The sequence below is a fragment of the Benincasa hispida genome, chromosome 1 (assembly GCF_009727055.1).
Source record: "Benincasa hispida cultivar B227 chromosome 1, ASM972705v1, whole genome shotgun sequence".
In the NCBI taxonomy this organism is placed as follows: Eukaryota; Viridiplantae; Streptophyta; class Magnoliopsida; order Cucurbitales; family Cucurbitaceae; genus Benincasa; species Benincasa hispida.
This window is the reverse complement of record NC_052349.1, coordinates 57,512,169-57,536,557: the sequence shown is the minus strand read 5'-3', so window position 1 is coordinate 57,536,557 and position 24,389 is coordinate 57,512,169. Positions and strand designations below refer to the sequence as shown.

The window sequence follows — 24,389 nt, the reverse complement described above, 5'->3', positions numbered from 1 at the left end:
ATAATTATTATTTTGTAATATTATATAATTTATAATACAATACATAATCATATCTTATTTTTTAAAAATGAATTGAGTTTATAACATGACATACCATGTTTCTAAATGTTCTTATCTTCATTTAACATAATTCTACATTTTAAATTTAAAATTCAAAATCTATATACAAGAAAAATATAAAAATATTCTTTTTAAAATTTGCATTCTTAGAATCTAAAAACACTTTTCCGAAATAGAATATGAATTGGCTGCCACACACATAAACACATTTTTGTTGAATTAGTAAATCTAAAAACATAAAACAGAAGGCACATTTATACCCAACAAGCCCAAAATAACATTTTGGAAGAAGGGATCAACCACTGGAATCATGAGAATGCAGCCCGGAAATAGCTTATAAGGATTTTGCAGCATTGTATCCAACTGACGAAAGGGAAATTTATGTAGGCACCAAAGAGCAGACACATACCAACTTTTGAAGCATACATACACGGCTCGGAAGCAGGGAAGCATTCACAAACCAAGTTTAAACTCCAATCAAGAAAAACCTTGCGAGTTCTCTCCGCAGTAGCAGATAGAACTGAGACTATGGAACTACACAACAAGGGTTTTCACAAATACATTATCCATGCCAGAATACCTGATGCTCCCCCCCTCCACCGCGGCGCACCAATCATGGTCACTGCCGCCGCCTTGCTTGGCTAGGGATTGTGAACCAAGATGAAAGCCTTGCTATCCAGGCTGAACAATTATTTGGATTAAATATGTGAAGCACTCAATGCCATTACCTTGCATTGTTCATTCATGGCCAAAAGTTGAGCCTCTTTCTTGTCAAGAAGGGCACTCAACCTCACATTTTCTTCCATAAGTTTCTGGACTTCTACTTCTTTCTGCATTTTCTCACCCTCCAACTGAGTGGTCTTAGCAACTAGCCTGTTTCATAGCAATCAATTTAAAAATCAGTGAAAAATAAGTTATAACAGCAAACTAGACAAAATGACAAGGATTTTGGGGGCGGGGGTTGATTGGAACAAGTTTGCATTTTCATGGTTCAGTTTGATGCCACAATCCAATATGTTCAGCCATATGATGTGAAGTTATGCCATGGGAATTTTTGGTTTTGGTGTGAGAGATTCTATTCATCATAAAAGAATTTACATGATCCCGCTTGTTGCACGCTACTATTCTGAGTGTTATTATCCAATTTCACATCTGAAGAATTTTAAAATTCAGAGAATAAGCTCATGGGAGCATAAACTTTTTGTAAGCAATGCACTTTCCTACTATTGTTTCTAAGCAAAACACAAGCAGCAGGAAGGAAAATCCATTACGTGAGAAGGCTGTTGAGAACTCCACATTTAAATAAAGGTCTACCATGAGCTGGCTCACAAGGCAATACAATTACAAGTACAAGAAACGCTTAGTGCATAGGGGATCATATATGTGTAGTGGGCGTCAAAAGAAAATAGAAGCCATGAGTATGATGAAAGAAAAACACTAAAAATTATATCATCCAGGAAAACCTACAAAATAAATTGAACGTCCATGATAACGAAAGAAGAGAGCAAGCGAGGCCAAAGCAACATAACAAAAGAAATATACAAACCGTTCAAACAGCCTCTCGATTGTCTGAAACTGTTTTTCTGATGACAAAAGTGTTTCTCTAACAGTGATGAGACTACTGACATATGATTTCAAAGACTCAAAGTCCCGCTTAACTCGACATAGTTCCTGCTCATTTTCAGCAGCTCTTTGCCTCTGTCTACACGTTTCTTCAACCAGATCCTCCACTCTCTGCCGCATTTCATTTAGAATGCCATTTGTACCCACGGCAAATTGTTCCATTTCCTCCAGTTTTGAGGACATGTTCTCAATCTGTATTGATTTCTTCTTAATTTCCTCCCGACCCAAATGAACCTTTTCCTTCTCTTCAGCAGTTTCTGATTCTGCCAAAATAACCCTCTTGACAAGTGCTTCCATCACATCTGAAACCATCTGAACAGACTTGAGTATTTGACCAATATAAACTGCATCTTGTTCATCTAATAAACCACATGGCTTGCCAATACCAATTAAGGATTCCTCTTCAGTACCATCAAATGAAGAAAGATCAATACTCTTAGACCAACCAGATAGTGGTGTTCCACTTTTGTCAACTAACCCTACCCCTTCTAAATGTTTAATACCACATGAAGAATGAGCCAAATGGGGAACTGCCAACATTCTTGCTTTTGATTTCAAGTATGTTAACAATGTAGAAGTTGTGTTAACTCTTCGCCAGAGAACCTCTAGCTCCTTTCTTGAGTCTTCCTCAGACCCTTCTATAGATGCCTTTACCTCCCTAAGCTTTGCTTGCAACACATCTACTTCTGATTGGCGCTTTTCCATTTCTTGCTTCCAAGTTTCATTTGTTTCACTGAGCTGGGTTTTCAAAGCTGACAGATCAAGAACTTCCTCTGTAGCCATAACTGTACTAATAAAAATTCTGTACAGGAAAGAAATGGAAAAAATCAGCTCCCAATAGGATCATAGACATCCAAGAAACAGAGTCTTTTTGGAAAGATTTCCTAAATATTTTTAAATTCCAAACATGGCTGGACAGTACAAACACCATCAGTGTAACACATTGAAATTATATACATATCATCTAGGCCTTTAGAAACCTCAAGCACCAATTTTAACATTTAAGCAACATGATGTCTACCAGCCAAAGGAAAGAGGGAAACCAGCATCATGAGACATAGGAGATACTTCAGAACACAAGCAGATAATTGAATATAAATAAACTATGCCTTCCTTCTTCAAAAATGGTTTAACTAGAACTCACAATCAAAGATCGAGCAAACGTAATACGAATGCACCAGATGATACATAATACATCTAAAAGCGAAACTGAGCTCAAAGTTATCAGATTCCTAAAAGAGAACATCCTTACAGAACTCAAATCAATAAATAAAAAAGACCCAAAAGTAGTCTCATCGGCTCGAAAAGGCCCCCCCCCCCCCACAAACAAAAAAAAAAACCCTAAAATCTGCTCATCAAAAACCAAGTGAAAACCCCAAAATTGACCTGATCTCAATAAAAGTCAAGGCTTCAAACAAAGGGAAAGAACCCAGAAAGGAACGGCAAAAATAATAAAGACAATCAGAATGATGATGGAGACCGCGAATAGACGAAAAAGGGGAAGAAGTAGAGAGTGGAAAACGAAGCTGAAAAGTGAAAAAATGCAATCGAAATATGGAATTGAAAGATAGCGATTGAGGAGGAGAAGAAGAAGAAGAAGAAGAAGACGAAGAAAAAATGAAACTGACCAAGAGAAGATCGAATTGTCAGAAGGATCGGTGTGTTGGTTTGTTAGTGTACCTGAAAAATAAGATTAGAAGAAAAGACCAATAACAGGAAGATGCAGAAATACGATAACAGAGAGGCCCAACCACCCTCTTCCTTTCATTTCATTTTATTATTATTTTTCCTTAAAAAACAATTACCTTTGAATAGTCCAATTTTGAATAATAGGCGAATAGATAATTTCAAAATGTAAAATCTTTTTAATCTCCAACAATAGGTGCATTTAATCTCTAATTTTTAAAATATACATTTTGAGTCCTTTAATTGTTAAAAATAGGTTTAAAATATCTCTAAAGTAATTTATTGTTATTATTTTAAATAATTATTGAAAATTTAAATTAGTAAATTATAAAATAATTTAAAAGAGAAAAATATATCTTTTAAAATTAATTTTTAATTAAAAACATAAAAAGATTACTCCAACATCTTTTAAACTTATTTTTAAAACCTATAGAACTTAAAGATGTACTTTGAAAATTTGGAGATCAATTATGCTTATTTTTAAAAATTTGAGGATTAAAAAAATACATTTTAAAAACTTGAGGATCAACAAAGAAAATTTTACTTAAAAAAAAACAATTTCCCTATTCTAAATGAGATATACTATTTGTAAGTTATAAATTACATTCTTATGATTAGTTGGAGACTATTGGAGGCAAAGGAAGTTTCATTTAGCCATGTTTTTGAGGTCGATAGTTTAATCCATCATCCAAGATTCTTACCTAATCAAATTTGATATTATAAGTATCAATCACAATATTTACACCTAATCACTTATCTTTAAGAAAAAAATGAACATTTTAATTTACAAAGATATTTTTGTGTTTCCAATCGAATAGAGGATGAGGTACAAGGATTTGAATATCTAATCTTTAAGAGAGATTATAATGTTTTTTTAGCTACTAGTTAGGTCAATCAAATTTTACAAATAAGAGAGATTTTTGGAGAAATTTTCTCACTACATATTTTCCGTGATTGAATTCTGATTGGCTCTTATCATTTATACAGAAATATTCTTTCTTTAAGGTTAGAAAATAATAATGAATATGAGGAAATTAATACAAATAAATACATATGTCAAATGGTGAATGGTGAGTATGAATATTCCTCTAACGGCATTGCAACAATAGAGACTTGTGGAATTGTTCACCATGGCTAATCAGACTTGATTTACAAACACCCAATTGCTAACTGTGTTACTGACTATGTTGCTTCCTTCTCTAATATCTCCTCTCAAACGAGTGAGTTCCTAAGTAACTCCAAGTTTGAAGCAAAGAATTGTGAGTGACTGAGTGGTTTGATAAGGCAATCAGCTAGTTGACTGGATGACGAAACAAAGGAGATCCTTAAGTTTTCCTTAAAGAACTTCGTCTGTGAAAAAATTGACATCTATCTTAATATGTTTGGACGTTCGAGCATGAAAAACAAGATTGGCTGCTAAGGCTCTAATGCTCGAGTTATCACACCATAAGATTGGTTTCGTAGAGGACAAAAAGCCTAACTCTTTCAAAAGTTGTTTTTAACCAAATGATCTCAGCTAAAGCATGAGCTAACGCTCTGTATTTCGACTCTGTGCTCAATCGAGCGACCACAACCTTTTTCTTTGAAGACCACAAGACTAAACTGGTACTAATGAAAGCACGATAGACAACTACAAACTTTTATCATCAATATTAAACGCCTATTCATAATCTGAGTAAGCTAAAATTTCCAAATAAGAGCTTCGTTGAAACAACAAAAAATGCTTCGTTCCACTCACATATCGCAACACACACTTCACAACTTGCTAGTGCAAATTAGTAAGCTTTTGAAGGACTTGCTCAGATTATTCACCATTTAAGCTATATCAGGTTGTGTGTGTGAGAGATATTGCAATGCTCCAATTTCACTTCTATATATGTAGGGATCGTCCAGCGGTGTACCGTTAGTAATAGACAAATGTTTTCCCATAACACTGAGATAGAGCAGGTTTTAAATTAGACAATCTTAATTTCACGAGTAGATCATCCACATACTTAGCATGATTCAGAATTAAACCATCTTCCAAAATGTGAACTTGGATCCTTAAAAAGTACTTAGCCTGATTCAGAATTAAACCATCTTCCAAAAAACGGGCCGTATCCGTAGTGTCACCAGGATCAGGTATCCTATCTTAATCTTTATATTACAGACCTATTTAGGTTATCACTTAAGGCATGATCCACTTGTATATCACATATACATGCTTAAGTTCACATAAGATAACCAAGGAGCTTTGTTTATTGGATATGAGTAAATGTCAGAATTAAATAACACTTATTTTATTCATTAAACAATGTATATCTTTACAAAACAACGAGACTCCGGGAGAATTAGGATACCAATCCCAATAATCTCCCACTTGTCCTAATGACTTGGGAGACTAATGTACAATACAATATAAAAATGTACAATATATAATAAACTAGGGCATACCCCAGTATCATCTCCCATTTACCCTAGACAAGATGCCGTATGTCCCGCAGACCCAAACTCTTCAGGTGACCCTCGAACACTTTAGCCGTGAGGGCCTTTGTAAAGGGATCAACAACGTTGTGCTCCAATGTGATCTTCATGACTATCACATCACCGTGATGCACAATCTTCCTGATCAGGTGATATTTCCGTTCTATGTGCTTACCTTGACGATGACTTCGAGGCTCCTTTGAATTTGCCACAGCCCCGCTGTTATCACAATACAGTGTGATAGGCAAATCCATATTTGGAATAACTTCCAAATCTGAAAGGAACTTCCTTAGCCAAATAGCCTCTTTAGCTGCTTCACAAGTGGCTACGTATTCGGCTTCCATAGTGGAGTCTGCGATGAATCCTTGCTTGATGCTTCGCCCATACTACACCCCTTCATTCAGAGTAAACATTGACCCCGATGTCGATTTGCGAGAATCTCAAATACACAAGCATCATATCGGTCTGAAAGTCAGAGTCCGTATCCTGTAAGGATCATATCCTTATCTCCATACACAAGCATGTAGTCCCTCGTTCTTCGAAGATACTTGAGGATCGTCTTGAGCGCCGTCCAGTGATCAAATCCTGGATTGGACTGATACCAACTAACAATCCCTACTGCGTAGCAAATGTCAGGTTTGGTACACAACATTGCATACATCAAGCTTCCTACGGCAGAAGCATAGGGAATCCGTCTCATTTACTCAACCTCTTGAGGTGTCTTAGGACATTGATCCTTAGATAAAATGATTCTATTCCTGAAGGGTAACAAACCCCTCTTGGAATCCTGCATCCTGTACCTGATCAACATTTGATCAATGTATGATGCCTGAGATAGGGCTAACCATTTATTCTTCCGATCCCGAATAATCTAGATCTCAAGAACATACTGTGCCTCACCCAAATCTTTCATTTGGAATTGGACACCTAGCTAATTCTTAATGTCAGTCAGATACCCTACATCATTCCCAATGAATAAGATATCATCCACATACAGTACTAGGAAAGCTACTGAGCTGTTGATAATCTTTTTGTAAACATAAGGCTTATCAACGTTTTGATCAAAGCCAAAAGACTTGACAACAATGTCAAATCTGATGTTCCAAGATCTAGATGCTTGTTTCAGCCCATAAATGGACCTATTAAACTTGCAAACTCTTTGCTCTTGATCTGGAACTACGAACCCCTCTGGTTGAGTCATATAGATGGTCTCCTCAAGATTACCATTAAGAAAGGTAGTCTTGACGTCTATTTACCATATTTCATAATCATAAAATGTGGCTATGGACAGGAGAATCCTGATAGACTTAAACATGACAATAGGTAAGAATGTTTCCTCGTAATCAACTCCCTTAACCTGGGTATAACCCTTTGCCACGAGTTTAGCCTTAAAGATTTGCACCTTTCCATCTACACGTCTCTTTCGCTTATAGATCCATTTACACCCGATAGATCTTATCCTATCAGGTGGATCAACAAGCTCCCAGACGTTATTGAAGTACATAGACTCCATTTCCTGGTTCATGGCCTTAACCCATTCATCTTTGTCAACATCCTCCTTTGCTTTCTTAAAAGCCAACGGATCCTCGACCCCATCATTCGTAATGATGTTTTAGACTTCAATCAAGCCCATGTAGTGATCCGGTGGGTTCATAATCCTCCCACTATGTCGAGACAGACTCAACTTTTGAGCTGGTTGACTAGATGTTTCAACCTCAACAACTCTTGTTGATCTGTCGGCTTGTTCAACAACTCTTGTTGTTGAACACTCAGCAGTCTCAGTCTCACTTGAGATCTCACGTAAAATGAGCTTACTTCGTGGCTTATGATCCCTCATGTGGTCTTTTTCCAAGAAGATAGCATTTGTGAAAACAAATACTTTGTTCTCACTTGGATCATAGAAGTATACACCTCTCATTTCCTTGGGGTAGCCTACAAAGAGGCAAACCTTCGAATGCAGTTCCAACTTCTTTGGGTTAGTCGATAGCACATGTGCCGGACAACCCCAAATCCTGAAGTGGCATAAACTACCTTTACGATCTCTCTATAACTCAAAAGGTGTTTCAGAAACACTTTTTGAGGGAATGTTGTTCATGATATAACATGTAGTCTCCACTGCATAACCCCAAAACGAGTCTGGAAGAAAAGCATAACTCATCATAGACCGAACCATGTCCAACAAAGTCCTGTTTCACCTTTCTGATACACCATTTTGCTGAGGTGTACTAGGGGCCAAGAGTTGGGACGCAATTCCATGTTCTATCATATAGTTATGGAATTGGAGGTCCATATACTCTCCACCACGGTTAGATCGTAGTGTTTTTATCTTCTTACCTAACAAGTTTTCAACTTCAGTCTTATACTCCTTGAACTTGTCAAGGGCTTCAGACTTACGTTGCATTAGGAAGAGATACTCAAACCTTGAATAATCATCTATGAAAGAGATGAAATATTCATACCAACCCCGAGCTCTAAATTCATCGAACCATAGAGGTTTGAATGTACAAGCTCCAAGACTTCCTTAACTCTATAACCTTTTCCAGTAAAAGGCCAAGGAGTTTTCTTCTAAACTCTTTAAAAGTTAACTTTGCACCAACTTCTCAATCCTATTGAGGTTGATGTGACCTAACCTGAGATGCCAAAGATGGGCATTTTCCTTAGAAGAAACCTTTGGTCTTTTAGCTGTTGTTGCCGTACTGAACATTTCAGTGTTAAACAAGGCTTTTATGACTAACAGCCTTAGTACATATAAGTTATTTTCCATTGAACCATAACCAATCTACATTCCATTCTTGAAAATAAATACTTTATTCTCAGAAAAAGAGACGGTATAGCCTTGTTCAATGAGACAAGAAACCGAGATTAAGTTCCTCTTAATATGAGGAACTACAAAAACATTATCCAGTAACAAATAACGTTTCTTGTCAACAAATAACTTCAGCCTACCTACAACAATAGTTGAAACAACCTCACTAGTACCAGCTCAAAGAATCATCTCTCCCTGTGGCAACATTTACCAGGAACTGAATCCTTGGTAAGAGAAACTGACATGATTGGTAGCACCTAAATCTAGGATCCAGGCAGAATCATCATTCTCTACCAGACACGTCTCTAAGACCAATAAATCATATTTACTGTCTTGTCTCCTCTTTTGGAGAATAGTAGGATCGAGGTCTTTTTCCACGAAAATCGTTTCACACGATTCTTTCCACTGTAAATACTCGGTCATTTTAAAAGCTTTAAACGGAAATACTAACGAGTTGCTGAAAAGAAAAACACATTGATCTACGTTAGGTTTTAAGCAAATACCCGTTGTAAAACAGAACAACATCTAATAAGGTTTTACCAAAACTAACATGAACCCCGTGTCACATCTAGTTTCGCAATGACATTTCAAAAGTGTAAGACAAAAGCTGCCGAAGAGAGGTTAGTTATCCCTCATCTGAATTGAGAGGTTCTCAACTAGTCATTAATACCAGAACAAATCTTGCTCCTATAACGATTAGCCATCATTGATTTGGCCAAGAGATCATTAACTTACTTAAAAATCTCCCGTATGTGTGACCCGCCATTTAAGCCCTAGAGGTTTGTCCCAAAAGGCCAATCCAAAGGGAAAAAATCCGATTGGGGCAAAACCTAAAGCGAAGTTCACCTTTGATATTGACCAATTGCACAAAACCCATCCAAAGGGAGATGCTTCTAGGGCGCCACGAGGGAGTACAGAATGATCTCACAGTGTGAACCAATAACAGAGACCATAGGACGTGTTGACACACACCCTTCCTCACTTACTATAAACACTCTCTCCGTTCGCCTTAATATTGACTCATGCAAACACCATCCAAAGGGGGATGCTCCCAGGGCACCACTAGGCCAAGCATGAATCTCACGGTGTGAACATATAGGGAGAAACGTGAGTGGAATCATAAACATATCAGATACGTCTCTTCCTCCCACTGAGTATTTTATAACCTAGGGTTTAACTTACTTAGAAAAAACACAGCTAAGGATTTTAACTAAGTGACTTTTAGGTTTTCCCAAGAGTAACTTTTACCTTGGATAGTTAAACAACTTTTGATCATCATTCATTAAATTCTTTAACGGAGTCTTTGACCTAATCATCGTATGCTTATTGAAAATCTATCTAACTCATCTTTCCAGGTAGGTTCCCAAGTAGGAGTGTTACGTTTCCGTCAACTAAAGAACCCTAGCCTAGCCAGAACCCGCCTTAGACAAAAGGCCCCTTATAGATAGGTTTACAACAAATTTAATCTTTTATTTCAACCAATTTAATCTTATTAAACCGATTTTAAAAGATTAATCTAGATTATTAAGCTCTTTAGAACCAAATGAACTTAGGTATATCTCAATTCAATTTTAAAACCCTTTTAAAAAACTTGAGTTCACTCTAAGTCCACATGTAACTCTGAATTATTGATTTTAGGTCTAATTACCTTTATAACACTTATAAACGGAAGTCAACACCACAATACGAAGCTAACACATGCAAGACATTTATAACGCTTATAAACAGCTTAAGTGTCATGCTCAATGCATTGTTCATTCATTGCTACTTCTTTTATATAACACTTATACAAAACAACAATGAAACAAGCAAAACATGCTTCCATTCACTCTTAGACTATAACACTTATAATAAAAGGATGATTATAACTCTTATATTTCATGATGCATGTGCATGCTTTCAAGTAATTTCTTCATGCTCGATTATAACATTTATAATATATGATGCATGAATAATTGCACAACCTAAGGTGGGTTTTAAACTATATGTCAAACACTTTGGCATATAAACACCATACATCACATGTATAATAAACCAATGTTGATGAACTGGGTAAAATTGCCTTAAAATCACAAAAGAAAAGCTATCTATTACAAAGACAAGGAGACTCCAGTTCAAACAAGCGAACTGGGTCTTGAACCGCTCGGGCAAAGCATCGCATCTCTAACCATCGTGTACTAAGCACCCCACGATCGTCTACATGATAAAACAAATGCTTTGCTCTATCTCTTACTTGCGCTCCTAGAGTTAAACGATCGTTTAGCATTTACTACATGATCATTTAGACAAATCTAAATGATCATTTAGCTATTACTACACGATCACATACCTTTACTAAGCGATGAAGCTTGAGGTACACGATTGCTTAGCGCGCTTTGCACAACGCCTGCCTTCTGCGATCGTCTAAATGATTACGATGCCGCGAAGCACCATCACCTAAGCGATCGCTTAGCTAGCGCCTCTGTATCGCATATACGCTGTCTCTTATACACATCTAGATGTGTATAAGAGACAGGTTGTGTAGGTAGTAACTTAGCAATGAAGCTTGCTAACTATATGATCGTTTAGCGCGCGCCTTTTACTAAACGACGAGCATCACATGCTCCCACTACGATCATCTACCTCCAGCGTCTACACGATCGCGCAACCAACACTACGCGATAGAGTAAATGATTTACCCCATCGCTTAGCACTAGCTAAACGATCGTTTAGAAAATACTATACAATCGTCTAGAAAAATCTAAACGATCGCTTAGTTAAATCCCTAACTCTTCAATCAGACAAATTCCTAAAATAGTAGGCATATTGAGTCATTGAATTTGGCCACTCTCACCATGCAGATTAAAAGACCACCCTCATAGGCAGGAGTTCACAACTCACTCAAGATTAAGGTCAAATTACCTGTAGTCATCCTGGTGAAATGTAAGTCTCTTCTAGCAACGATGTTATAAAGAGAGACTATTCATTTCGTGGTCGGATCTTATGCAAATTCTTTATATAGGATACCCCCACTCAAATGTCCCCACATGATTGATTAGGATTATATCATTTATAACACTTTACAACGATTGTAACAATTACAAAATGGGTCGTATTCATAGTGTCACTAGGATAAAGTACCCAACCTTATCCATCTACAGACCATTTAGGTTATCACTTAAACATGATCCACATGTATGTCTCCGCATACATGTTTAAGCTTCATCTAATAACCTTGGATATTAGTTTATTGGTTTTTGGGTTAATGCAACTAAATGTCAAATAAAATAATACTTATTTTATTAAATAAATAATATATTTGTACAAATAAAGTTTACAAACTACAAGGCCACGAGATTTAGAGCATCAACCTCAACGATTTTTCACTTGTTCTAAAGCTAGTGGGTTGTACAAAAATAAAGTACAAACCAGTACAACACACAAAATAATAAACTAGGGCATACAATATGCACCTAGTAAAATCTTTCACTTGCCCTAGACTAGATATGACATGTCCTGTAGACCCAAACAATCCAGGTGACCCTTAAACACTTTAGTCGCGAGAGTCTTTGTAAATGGACCCACAACATTGGGCTCCGAAGTGATCTTTGTGATGATCATGTCCCTTTGATGCCCAATATCCCGGATGAGATGATACTTGTGAAGGAACTCTTATTCAAGAGTACCTATGAGTGGAAGCGGATTTTTCCAATTCATTGTGATAGAATTATCACATGTACATTCAAACATATTAAAATGCATTCGTAATGCTAAAGAGATCGAGAGATCATACCAGTTGAAGACTTCTTCATCACAGCAAATCTAAAACCCAATCGTCTACCTCGAACAGTCTCCACAAGAATAGAAGGAAACGAAGATGACACCACCACTCAGAGCCCTCAATATTCTTAGAGTGAGAATCCAAATGGTGGACTTTGTTCAGATTTGGTAGAGGGAAAGAGGAAGAGAGATCATACACAACAATCAAGCAAGTGGGAGATGAGCTCATTTGAGCTCGTCTATTGTATAGTCAAGATGCTTGCAAAAACTTGATGACGAAAAATTAGATTACCAAATCGTCAAGGACTTGATAACTAAAATTAAGTGAACGCAATATGGGATGCATGTTCTTAGTGTATGCGTTGATTATCATGCGTCGATGGTCATGCGTTGGAATGAACTATGCATTAATCGAATGTATGCGATGACCATGCGTTCCTGTCACAAGTTTTCTTGCACTTATGCCAAGTATAACGCGAACGCAAGTTTCTCGGGTGATCCGAGGTCGAACTCAGGGACTTGTAGCTGGATGTATGCAGTAATGTGTATGCGGCGGTTGAATAAAAGAATGATGGAGGGGATTTTATGCTAACACTACTCTTACTCCTAACTAACAGACAACGTAATGAGAATATGCATGAGAGGTAGAGACACGACAAATATTGACCGGAAGTAAATGGATGGAAAAATAGATAAAATGTGTAGATGTCTTCACTGCAACACTGAGCTTGACTGCAAGGGCAACCTTATCCAATGCAAGTTATGCGATCATGCTATACATACTTGAGCCTAATTCTAGGACGCATGCAATGTATATGCAATAGTGCCGAGAAGCCTATGCTTCCCTAAACCTCCATAACCCGCTCACATGCTCTCGCCGCATGAGCGTGATGGCCGCATACCACCGTATCCTACTTCTAGATGCATGCAATATCCTATCCGTAGGGTGCATACGCTGTGTAATAGCAAACAAAGCTTATCTCTAAGTTCCCCATTCTAGCTTATGCGTTCCAATCCGCTCTCTCGAGTCTTAGATTTGGGTTTTAGACTACTCTCTCAAGTATGCCTAAATGATGAATGATGCACTCATAAGACAAGGTAACAGAATAGTACAACAAACCAACAACTGCGAGAATGAGAAGGCGACCATGGTACGCCGAGCCCACTGATATGCCGGTCATTAGAAGGAAGAACCGCCATAAAAAGATTCCGCATAAACTTGGCTGACGTAAGATTATTCATATCTCTAATGAATACTTGCTTACATTGCTTAACGCGACCAACCACTTACCTTCCCGGGCAGTTAGTTATTGCTGACTTTACTCATAGACAAGCATTGTGTCTGCCTATAGACAGGCATTGCTATAGCTTCACACTAAGCAAATAAGGTTTTCTAACACACTTGCGCAACGCACACCTCTCGGTGGTTTGTTACATGCTTCATATCTCTAATCTACATGACTAAGTATGTGATACTCTAGCAATCTCACTAAGTGATGCAATGAAAGTTAAGAACGCTAAGTAAATAAGATGGAGATGGAATCGAAGGAAACACAGAAATGCATTGAATACATAATGTATTAATTCCTTAATTCCAAAATGTAATACAATACAATACAAGAAAATGAGAGAAGATGAAATGACCAGCTGGAAGTAATGTCTTGCTTCTAGAAAATGTGTGTCAAGGCTGCCGGTGGTGCCATGGATGGGCGGTGGAGCTGACTCTCTCAAGATCTAGCTCCAGTCATCACTTGGAATGGAAGAAGGAGATGAATAACTCTCAAGCTTTTTTCTCACGCATTAGTCTGGATCGTAGGGATAACCTTGGATAAATTGAATTTCTGCTAAGCGGCTTTTATAAATAGAGCTTGGATCGCCGACAACATTTATAGATTGCTCTGATTCTAACATTCATGGAGCGTTAGTCCTTTTCTGAATCTCTGCTGCTAACGGTGTGGTAGGTGAAATGTCAACATCATCTTTTGATTTTCCTAAGAGATGCGTTGATGTGTTCATTCTACCAACCTTAAGTTGATCCCTCTATTATTCATTATTGTGTAGCCACAATTGTACAGTGATCGCACTGTCTCTTATACACATCTAGATGTGTATAAGAGACAGACTTCCGCGTTTGCGTCCACTTCCTGCGTTAGCTACAAAAATAGACAATTGAACGCATAATAATGCATAATAATGGGTTAGCCGAGATTCTTAATATTGAACGCCGCAAACTCATTTTCTCATGAATTCCTAACATAATTGCCACATATTATGCTTTACAGCCCTCATGATTTTAAATAAAAGGCCTAAGATGACATGCATTTCTGCATGTCATCAATCGTTTAAGTGAAGTATACAATCGTGTAGGAAAAAAGGTAAATGATTGTGTAGGAAAAACTAAGCGATCGTCTATACGATCGTTTAATAAATATCGGGAGCTAAGTGATCACTTAGGAAAAGGTAAATGGTCGTTTAGTAAATAGCGCGCGAGGGTGTAATCGGTAAGCGATCGCTTAGCAATATCGTATAGGTAAGTGATCGTGCAGGCACTATCGTATAGGCACTGATTTTCTAAGCGATGACACACTTTTTAACACAATGTCTGCGCATCTCATGCTTAACACACTGTGAGCTATTTATGCGTCTCAAAGTGATCTTTCAACTCATTCATCCATCATTAAAACAGAAGAGATGCCATCCAATTTTCCTTTTAACCATCCAATGAATGTGATCTCACCATATTCATAACATATAAATTAATATCATATGTTAATTATAGTATTTTCTTCCATTGGATATAATCATATTTATATCCAATTTTCTTCAAATTAATGTATCTCATACATAAAGTTAATTATATCATATATAATCGAACTCCCTCTTGTCAATTTGAACATTTCAAACTAACCCAAAAACTGACTCTCAACTTGTATTCAAGCTACCAAGGGGACGTTATGGACCTAAGGCTCGAAGCTTCAACGGTACGTGTATAGCTGACTAAACTCTTTAGTCACAATATCCACCATTCGTTAACTGCCATGCATTCCACTAAAGACCGACAGTTGAACTTTTCTTGCCATAGATATATTTCTATGTCCATTAGATCTAACCAATCATCAGTATGATGACCCTTCACAGATGCTTGTAATTACAGCAAGCCAATTTACCGTTTTGCCTTTGTAATTACGTCTTCCTCCTTAAGTACCACTGATCCCTCTAATGAACAATACAACATAGTCTTACTATGTTTGAACACCTCTTGAGCCATGAGAAGGTGTCTGGCGCCACATTGTTCAAGCCTCGGGACCAGATCTTAAGAGAGTAATCTATCTACTTACCCTTGCTTTGGGGAAGGAGTGAACACCATCTTGTGGAGTTGAGTTCCCAGCTCCCAAATCAGATGAATCCCCAAAGTGGTAGGTTTGAGTCGGTGCTTTGGCCACTCGCACCCATGCAAATCAAAGGACTGCCTTCTATGGCAGGAGTTCCAACTCACTCAGGATTGAGGTCAGGTTATCCATGGTCATTCTAGTGAAGTGAAGCCTTAGTCATGAACGGAGTTATATGATCAGACATTAACACTTCGAGGTCAGGTCTTTTACAAACTCTTTGTATAAGATGCCCCCGCTCCCATGTTCACTACATGAATGATCAGGATCAGACCATCTGTGACATGTCACAACACTTGTAACAATTCCATAAAACGGGCAGTGTCTGTAATGTTACCAGGATAAGGTTTCCCTCCTATATTCATATACTACAGTCTATTTTAATTGTCACTTAAGACATGATCCACTTGTATGTCACTACATACATGCTTAAGTTACATAAAGACAACTAGGGATATTAAGTTTATTGGTTTCTGGTAAAATAAAAACATCTAAATGTGCAAAGTCAAGAAGTGAAGTAAATATCATATATACATCACAAATGTTCTTACAAAGTTGTTTACAAACTACAGGACACGATACTTTAGGGCACAAAACCCAACAATCTCCCACTTGTCCTAAAGTGAAATGGGAAGTACAAACAAACAAGTACAAAACAATAAACTAGGGCATAAAAACCCAGTGCAACAAAATCTCCCACTTGCCCTGGTCTAGCCGCAGATGGTCCCGTAGACCCATGCTCTGAAGGTGGCCCTCAAACACTGTAGCCGTGAGAGCCTTCGTAAACGGATCAGTAACGTTTTACTCCGAGGCGATCTTCGTGACGATCATGTCTCTTTGATGCACTATCTCGCAGATCAGATGATACTTCCGCTCTATGTGTTTGCCGCGCCTGTGACTCCGGGCTCCTTGGAGTTCGCCACAACACCATTATTTTAACAATAAAGGGTGATGGACCTAGACAAATCTAGAATAACTTCTAGCTCTGTCAAGAACTTTCTGAGCCAAACGACCTCTTTAGCAGTTTCACAAGCCGCTACATACTCGGCCTCCATCGTGGAGTCAGCGATGAACCCCTACTCAGTGCTCTACCACACTACAACTCCTCCGTTAAGAGTAACTAATAACCTTGAAGTGGACTTCTAAGAGTCCTTATCAGTCTGAAGTCAAAATCTATGTATCCACTAAGGATTAAGTCCTTATACCCATACACGAGCATGTAGTCTTTCATTCTCTGAAGATACTTGAGGATGTTCTTAACTGCGGTCCAGTGACCCTAGCTTGGGTTAAATTGATACCTACTGACTATTCCCATAGCATAGCAGATGTCTGGCCTAGTGCAGAGCATCACATACATTAAACTGCCAACGACAGATGCATATGGGACCCGTCTCATGTCCTCAACTTCTTGAGGCGTCTCAGGACACATGTACTTAGACAAAGTGACTCCATGCCTGAATGGTAGTAGGCCCCTTTTGGAGTTCTGCATCGAGTACTTGAGCAAGATTTTGTCAATATACGATGCATGAGACAACACTAGCAGTTTGTTCTTACGATCCCAAAAGATCTGTATACCCAGAACAAACTGAGCCTCTCCCAAATCTTTCATTTGGAATTGGGTCGCTAGCCAGTTCTTAACTGTACTACATCATTCCCAATGAGTAGTATATCGTCTATATACAATACTAAGAAAGTTATTGAATCGTTGACTATTTTCTTGTAAACACAAGATTCATCAACGTTTTGATCAAAGCCATACGATTTGATTGCAGCATCAAACCGAATAGTCCAAGATCGAGACGCTTGTTTCAGCCCATAAATGGACAGATTTAGTTTGCAAACTTTTTGCTCTTGACCTTGGGCAATGAATCCTTCGGGTTGCACCATGTAAATGGTCTCCTCATGATTGCCATTCAGAAAAGCCGTCTTGATGTCCATTTTTCAAATCTCATAATTATAATAAGCTGCAATGGAAAGGAGGATGCAGATCGACTTTAACATGGCAACAGGTGAGAAAGTCTCCTCATAGTCGACTCCCTCAACCTGGGTATAACCCTTTGCCACTAGTCAAGCCTTGAAGGTTTGCACCTTCCCACCAGCACCCCGTTTGCGCTTATAGATCCATTTACAACCTATAGGTCTTACCCCATCAGGCTGATTTACAAGATCCCATATCGAGTTGAAGTACATCGACTCCATCTCGAGATTCATGGCTTTCACCCATTCATCCTGGTCAACATCCTCCATTGCCTTTTGATAGGAAAATGGATTCTCAACGTCGCCATCTGCCACCATAACTAGGATTTCTGTGAAACCTAGATAGCGATTAGGTGGGTTCGTAACCCTCCCACTACATTGAGGTTCCCTCAACTCTTGAGGTGGAACCAACCTACTAGATGAACTATCATCAACAACTCTGGTTGATGAAACAGGTCCTTTAATAACTCTTGTTGAAGTTTCAGTAGTTTCTTTGGAAAACTCACTTAACACCACTTTACTATGTGAACATCTCCCTGATATGATCCTCCTCTAGGAAAGTAGCGTTCGTGGAAACAAACACCTTGTTTTCGGACGGATCATAAAAGTAACCTCCTCGTGTACCTTTGGGGAAGCCTACAAAGAGGCACAACCTCAATTATGATTCCAACTTCTTGGGATTTGCCTTAAGCACATGTGCTAGGCAACCCTATATGTGAAAGTGACATAAGCTAGCTTTACGCCCGTTCTACAACTCCAAAGGTGTTCTTGCAACACTCTTAGAAGGAACACAGTTGAAAATGTATACCGCAGTCTCCACTGCAAAACCTCAAAACGAGTCCAGTAAGGAAGCGTAACTCATCATCGAACGAACCATGTCCAACAAGGTTCTATTTCTCCTCTCCGCTACACCATTTTGCTGAGGTGTACTAGGTACCGAGAGTTGGGAAATGATTCCATGTTCTAATAAATAGTCCTAGAACTTGATAACTTGTAGAAATACAAGTTATTTATGCTGTTTTATTTAGATATTACGGCTAAAAAAAAAAAAGAAAAGTTGTGTCGATATTATAGAAATTGGCTAAGAAATGCGAAAATTACGAAATGTTGTAAATACACCCATTAACACCATTGTGATGATAGAATAGAATGTTTCAGTTTCTGTTTTACAGGAAATCGGTCATCGCATGCGTTCATGGCTCGAAGACAAAATGAACAATGCATCTACATCGCATTGCGCCCATCAATCAAGAACAAAAAGATGATCAACACAATGAAGGCGTATGCGACAATCGATCAGGAGCTTTAGCGATTAACGCAATTTCAACCTCATGCGGTAATAAAAAACAAAACCGCATGCGGCGATAGATCGAAAATGTGAAGAGTAACAAATTTGCGGAAGATTCTGACAAGTGTACAACTTTCAGTTGTTCATTTCTGACGAGTTGATTGCGTAACGAAGGAATTTTCCATTCCACCATTTCAGGAACTACCATAACTATATAGTGGGGACCACAAATTCAAAGAGCCAAGTCCTCGCCTATAAATAGCTTCTTCAAATTCGCTGAAAGATATACAAGATACTGGTACATACAAGTATACATAGAGACGTGCATATACTGATTCTGAGAGAGAGGCTGGTCTGAAATGACTGTCCAGAACAAATCCAGGAGAACAACGAGGCAAGGTCAAGAGGTGAGTCTCTGAGCAGAGAATCCTTCCAATTCCCATAACTGAAGCTCTGGGCGAAGGTCAATTCTATCGAAGCAAGCTTGAGAGGGAAGCTTTCCTCTCTATCACTTCCACATGCTGGCAAGCACAATCTTCGATCGGGAACTGTGTCAAGACATTGACACTCTTTCCGTATTTGTTTCTAATCTCTATTTCATCTTCTGTATTCATCTTCTTTAATCTCTCATTCACAACATGTATCAAACGCTTAATTTTAGAATTAAATGTTATAATCGTCACCATTGTCATCTCTTTGTCTCTTTCCATACATCCATAATCCATTTTCTCCATGAAGTGTTCTTAATCCCCTGGGTAAATAGCAAGAATTAAGCGAGTAAGTTAATTTGTGTTGAGAGAATAATTAAGTTTAGCTAAAGCATGCTCGATGACATCTTCACCTGTGAGAGTAAAAGTGAAAATGTTATTCTACCTATCGAGAGAAGGTTGGAAGAATGCATTAACTAAAGCGAGAAGTATTTCCAGGGATGGAAATAACCTTGCGTTTGTCACGTTTATCCCTGTTTCACCATAGAGATATGGGAACGCGGTCGATCACCGAGAGATGTAAGCCAAGGGAAAGCGAAACCTTATTGCATCCTTAACATGATTGACAAACTTGCAATGTTCTTACTTTTTACTGTTTCTCTTTCTGCTTCATTCATAAGTCTTGCCATCGCAAACATCGATTCTTTGTACAACTTCACAGTCAGTTCTCGACCTCAGTATCATGTATCATGTATCATAGTAGCTTAGGAATTTCTTTTATCAACGCATTTTTACTTTACTTTATTAACACAATTTTATTTCATCGCAATTTATATTTCTGTATAAACCACCATTCTTTATTCATTGTTAAAAACCGGTCGCATGTATCACATAAGTATCGCATTAACGAAAACAATCCTTGTGTTCGACCTTGGATCATTCTGAGAAACTTGCGTTGTATAGGACGCCCCCGTTCGTATGTCTACTACATGAATGATCAGGATCAGACCATCTGTGACAAGTCACAACACTTGTAACAATTCCACAAAGTGGGTCGCACCCGTAGTGTTATCAGGATAAGGTTTCCCTCTTATATCCATATGCTACAGACTATTTTGGTTGTCACTTAAGACATGATCCACTTGTATGTCACTACATATATGCTTAAGTTACATAAAGACCACTAGGGATATTAAGTTTATTGGTTTGTGGTAAAATAAAAACACCTAAATGTGCAAAATCAAAAAGTGAAGTAAATATCATATATACATCACAAATGTTCTTACAAAGTTGTTTACAAACTACAAGACACAAGACTTTAGGGCAAAAACCCCAACAAGTTACACTCTCTGTGCTTTCCACGCTTGTGACTTCTAGGCTCCCTAGAATTTGCCACAACACCACTATTATCACAATAAAGAGTGATGACATCGACATGTCTGAAACAACTTCTAGACCAGTCAGAAATTTCTAAGCCATACAACTTCCTTGGCAGCTTCACAAACCACTACATACTCTGCCTCCATGGTAGAGTCAACTATGCAATCTTGCTTTATGTTTCGCCAGACTACAGCTCCTTCATTAAAAGTGAACATTGATCTTGAAGTGGATTTCCTAGAATCTCTATCAATCTAAAAACCAGAGTCAGCGTATCATGTAAGGATCAAATCTTTAGACCTATACACAAGTATGTAGTTCCCCATTCTCCAAAGATACTTGAGGATGGTTTTAACTTCTGTCAAGTGATCTAATCCTGGATTAGACTGATATCTAATGATTATCCCAATTGTATAGCAAATGTTAGGTCTAATGCATAACATTGCATATATTAGGCTGCCAATAGGCGATGTATAGGGGATCTATCTCATCTTCTTAACTTCTTGAGGTGTCTTAGGACATTTCTTTTTAGATAAGACAATTCTATGTCTGAAAGGTAATAAACCTCTCTTGGAATTCTGTATTGTTGTTCTTACAATGCCTAAGATAGGACCAGCATTTTTTTCTTACGATCCCTGAAGATCTGGATCCCTAGAACAAACTACGCCTCTCCCAAATCTTTTATTTGGAATTAGACCACTAGCCACTGTTTTACATCAGTCAATAGACCTATATCATTCCCAATGAGTAGGATATCGTCTATGTACAATACTAAGAAAGCTATTGAGTTTTTGATGATTTTCTTGTAAACACAAGGCTATCAACATTTTGATCAAAGCCATAATATTTGATTGCAGTATCAAATCATATATTCCAAGATTAAGAAGCCAGTTTCAGTCCATAACTAGACCTATTAAGCATGCAAACCTTTTGCTCTTGACCTTAGGAGATGAATCCCTCTGGTTACTGCATAAAGATGGTCTTCTCAAGATTACCATTCAGAAAGGTAGTTTTGCTGTCCATTTGCCAAATCTCATCGTCATAATATGCGGGAATAGATAGAAGTATCTAAATAGACTTTAATATAGCAACAGGTTAGAAAGTTTCCTTATAGTCAACTCTTTCAACCTAGGTATAACCCTTTACCACTAGTCTACCTTAAAGGTTTGCACCTTATCATATGCAACCTTTTTCCTCTTATAGATCCACTTACTATTGGGTTGTATGTCCTAAAACTCGCAGTTTGTAAAGTTAAACATATTCTATTATCAATAAAGATGTTATTCGACATTACTTCAATAAAGTTGTTATTGAATCTATAAATTGCACTTATAAAGTCTAAATCCAATAAAATAAGATCCATGACTATTATATGAATACTTGAATTTTATGTGGAGACATAAAAGTGGATTAGGTTCGAGTAAATTGTCAACATGATCTATTGTATACAAATAAGGTTGGGTGCCTTATTCCAGTAACACTATCGGATGCGGCTCACTCTGTAGTTGTTACAATTTTTTGTAAGGTGCTACAAATGAAGTGATCATGATTTGTTCATGTATTGACATGAGGAGTGGGTGTTGGGATTTATGTCCTAAAACTCCCAGTTTGTAAAATGATAAATATTTTCTATAGTCAATAAACTTATTATTGATTTTATAAATTATATACATGAAAGTATAAATCCAATAAACTAAGACCTATGACTATTACATGAGTACTTGAACTTTATGTGGAGCATAAGAGTGGATCAGGTTCGAGTAAATAGCCAAAATGATCTATAGTATATGAATAAGGTTGGGTACCTTATTCTAGTAACACTATTGGATGCGGCCTACTCTGTAGTTGTTACAAAAAGTTATAAAGTACTACATACGAAGTGATCTTGATTCGTACATGTTATGGCATGAGGAGTGGGGGCGTCCTAATCAATGAGTTTGCATAAGATCGGATCAAGAAATAAGTCACTCTTACTTTATAACGTTGTTTACTATATAAGACTGACTATTTCACTTAGATGACCTAGGTAACTCGATCTTAATCCTAAACTCCTGTTTATTCAGGATTATCCTTAGATTTGCATAGATGAGGGTTGACTCAACAACGCCGACTCAATAAGCCTCCCATTTCAGGGGTAAGATCCAATGGATAGTTGGGGACATAGGGTGCAAGACAGAGTTCACGCCTACCCGATTTAGGGATAGGATAAAATGTTGCCTCAAGTCACTGAAATCCAGGTCTTGAACAAGAGGCCTCACCCTCTCACTGGGGATAAGAACTTGAATCAATCATTCGATCCGTAGTGCATAAGCGAGAATATATTATAAACTTATATTTTTTTTTATATTCAACAAGTTTTTGTGCGCCGTTGCCGGGGACAAGAATTTGAATCCAATCATTCATCAGTAGTGCATAAATGAGATATAGCATAAACTTATATTTTTTTTTTATATTCAACAAGGTTTGGCGCCGTTGCCGGGGATTGGTTACGGTTAGTGTTGAATATTTTTGTGGTATTTTGCAAGACAGTTCTCTGCTATACTGTCTTTTATCGCAAAGAGTAGGCTGACGATTTATGAGTACTAGGACTGATCCAAAATTCGGAGCCGACCCAGAGATCGAGCGTACTTTTCGCGCAAGAGCACACCAAAATGGAATAAGGTGAAGAAGAGCAAACATGGCTAACGAGAGGCCCGAAGGGAATCAAGGGGCGAATCAACCAGCGCAAGATCTTGTTTTTCTTGCTGCTGACCGCAACATCCCGATGAGGAACTATGTGGCACCGAATCTTTATGAGTTCTTGCTCGAAATTTCAAGACCAGTGGTTGAGGAGAATGCACGCTTTGAAATCAAGCTGGTCATGTTTCAAATGATCTAAAACAGGAAAATTTGGAGGAATGCAAGGTGAAGACCCACATGCTCACTTGACCAGCTTCGTAGAAATGTGCAACACATTCTCCATACCTGGTGTTACTCCTGAAGGAATTAGAGTGTACCTCTTCCCGTACACTGAGGGATGAGGCAAAGAGGTGGGCTCATTCTTTGAAGCCAAATGAAATTACTACAAGGGACCAGTTGGTAGGCGGATCATGAAGAAATTATTCCCTCCAGCCGTCAATGCAAGAAGACGGAGGGATTTGTTAAATTTTGAGCAAATGGAAACGAGACTCTAAGAATTGCCTGGGTGCGATTCAGAAGATTGGTAAAGAATTGTCTGCATATCGGGATTCCTGATTGCGTTCTGATGGAAACCTTCTATAATGGCTTGGATCGATCAACACAAGCTGTTGTTGATGCCTCCGCAGCGGGAGGATTTATGGACAAGACCTACATTGAAGCCAAGGTCATCTTAAATCACATTTCGCGAAACACAGATGACTGGGTGGACGATGGGTACGGGGGAAGAGGCCCAGAGAGAAGAAAAACAGAAAATTCCATTGTACCAGCTGATATAATGACAACATTGGCCGCAGTGACCTCTCTCCTCTAGACGATGGCAATAAATCAAGGAACCCTCTCTCAGGGTGCAGAAC

The 24,389-nt window shown here is 38.1% G+C and overlaps 1 protein-coding gene across 4 annotated transcripts; it reads right to left on the bottom strand.

Moving 5' to 3' along the window:
- Positions 1–244: 244 nt before the first annotated feature.
- LOC120090269 lies at positions 245–3,453 on the bottom strand. Of its 4 annotated transcripts, none has more exons than XM_039047839.1 (3): positions 3,312–3,453; positions 1,607–2,485; positions 245–933 (listed from the first exon to the last, which is right to left on the bottom strand). In XM_039047839.1, exons 2-3 carry the CDS (start codon positions 2,464–2,466, stop codon positions 759–761), a joined length of 1,035 nt encoding a protein of 344 aa, XP_038903767.1. In that variant the 5' UTR covers positions 2,467–2,485; positions 3,312–3,453; the 3' UTR covers positions 245–758. The 4 variants fall into 4 exon arrangements, with proteins under 4 accessions (XP_038903767.1, XP_038903780.1, XP_038903772.1 ...); XM_039047852.1 differs by having other exon boundaries at positions 3,364–3,451; XM_039047844.1 differs by lacking the exon at positions 3,312–3,453 and adding an exon at positions 3,070–3,305.
- Positions 3,454–24,389: the final 20,936 nt, after the last annotated feature.

Bases quoted from the DNA above. Each gene is read 5' to 3' on its own strand.
- LOC120090269 (XM_039047839.1), bottom strand. From the start codon at position 2,466: ATGGCTACAGAGGAAGTTCTTGATCTGTCAGCTTTGAAAACCCAGCTC. The intron at 934-1,606 runs GTTTGTATATTT...GCTATGAAACAG, and splicing joins ATCGAGAGGCTGTTTGAACG to GCTAGTTGCTAAGACCACTC.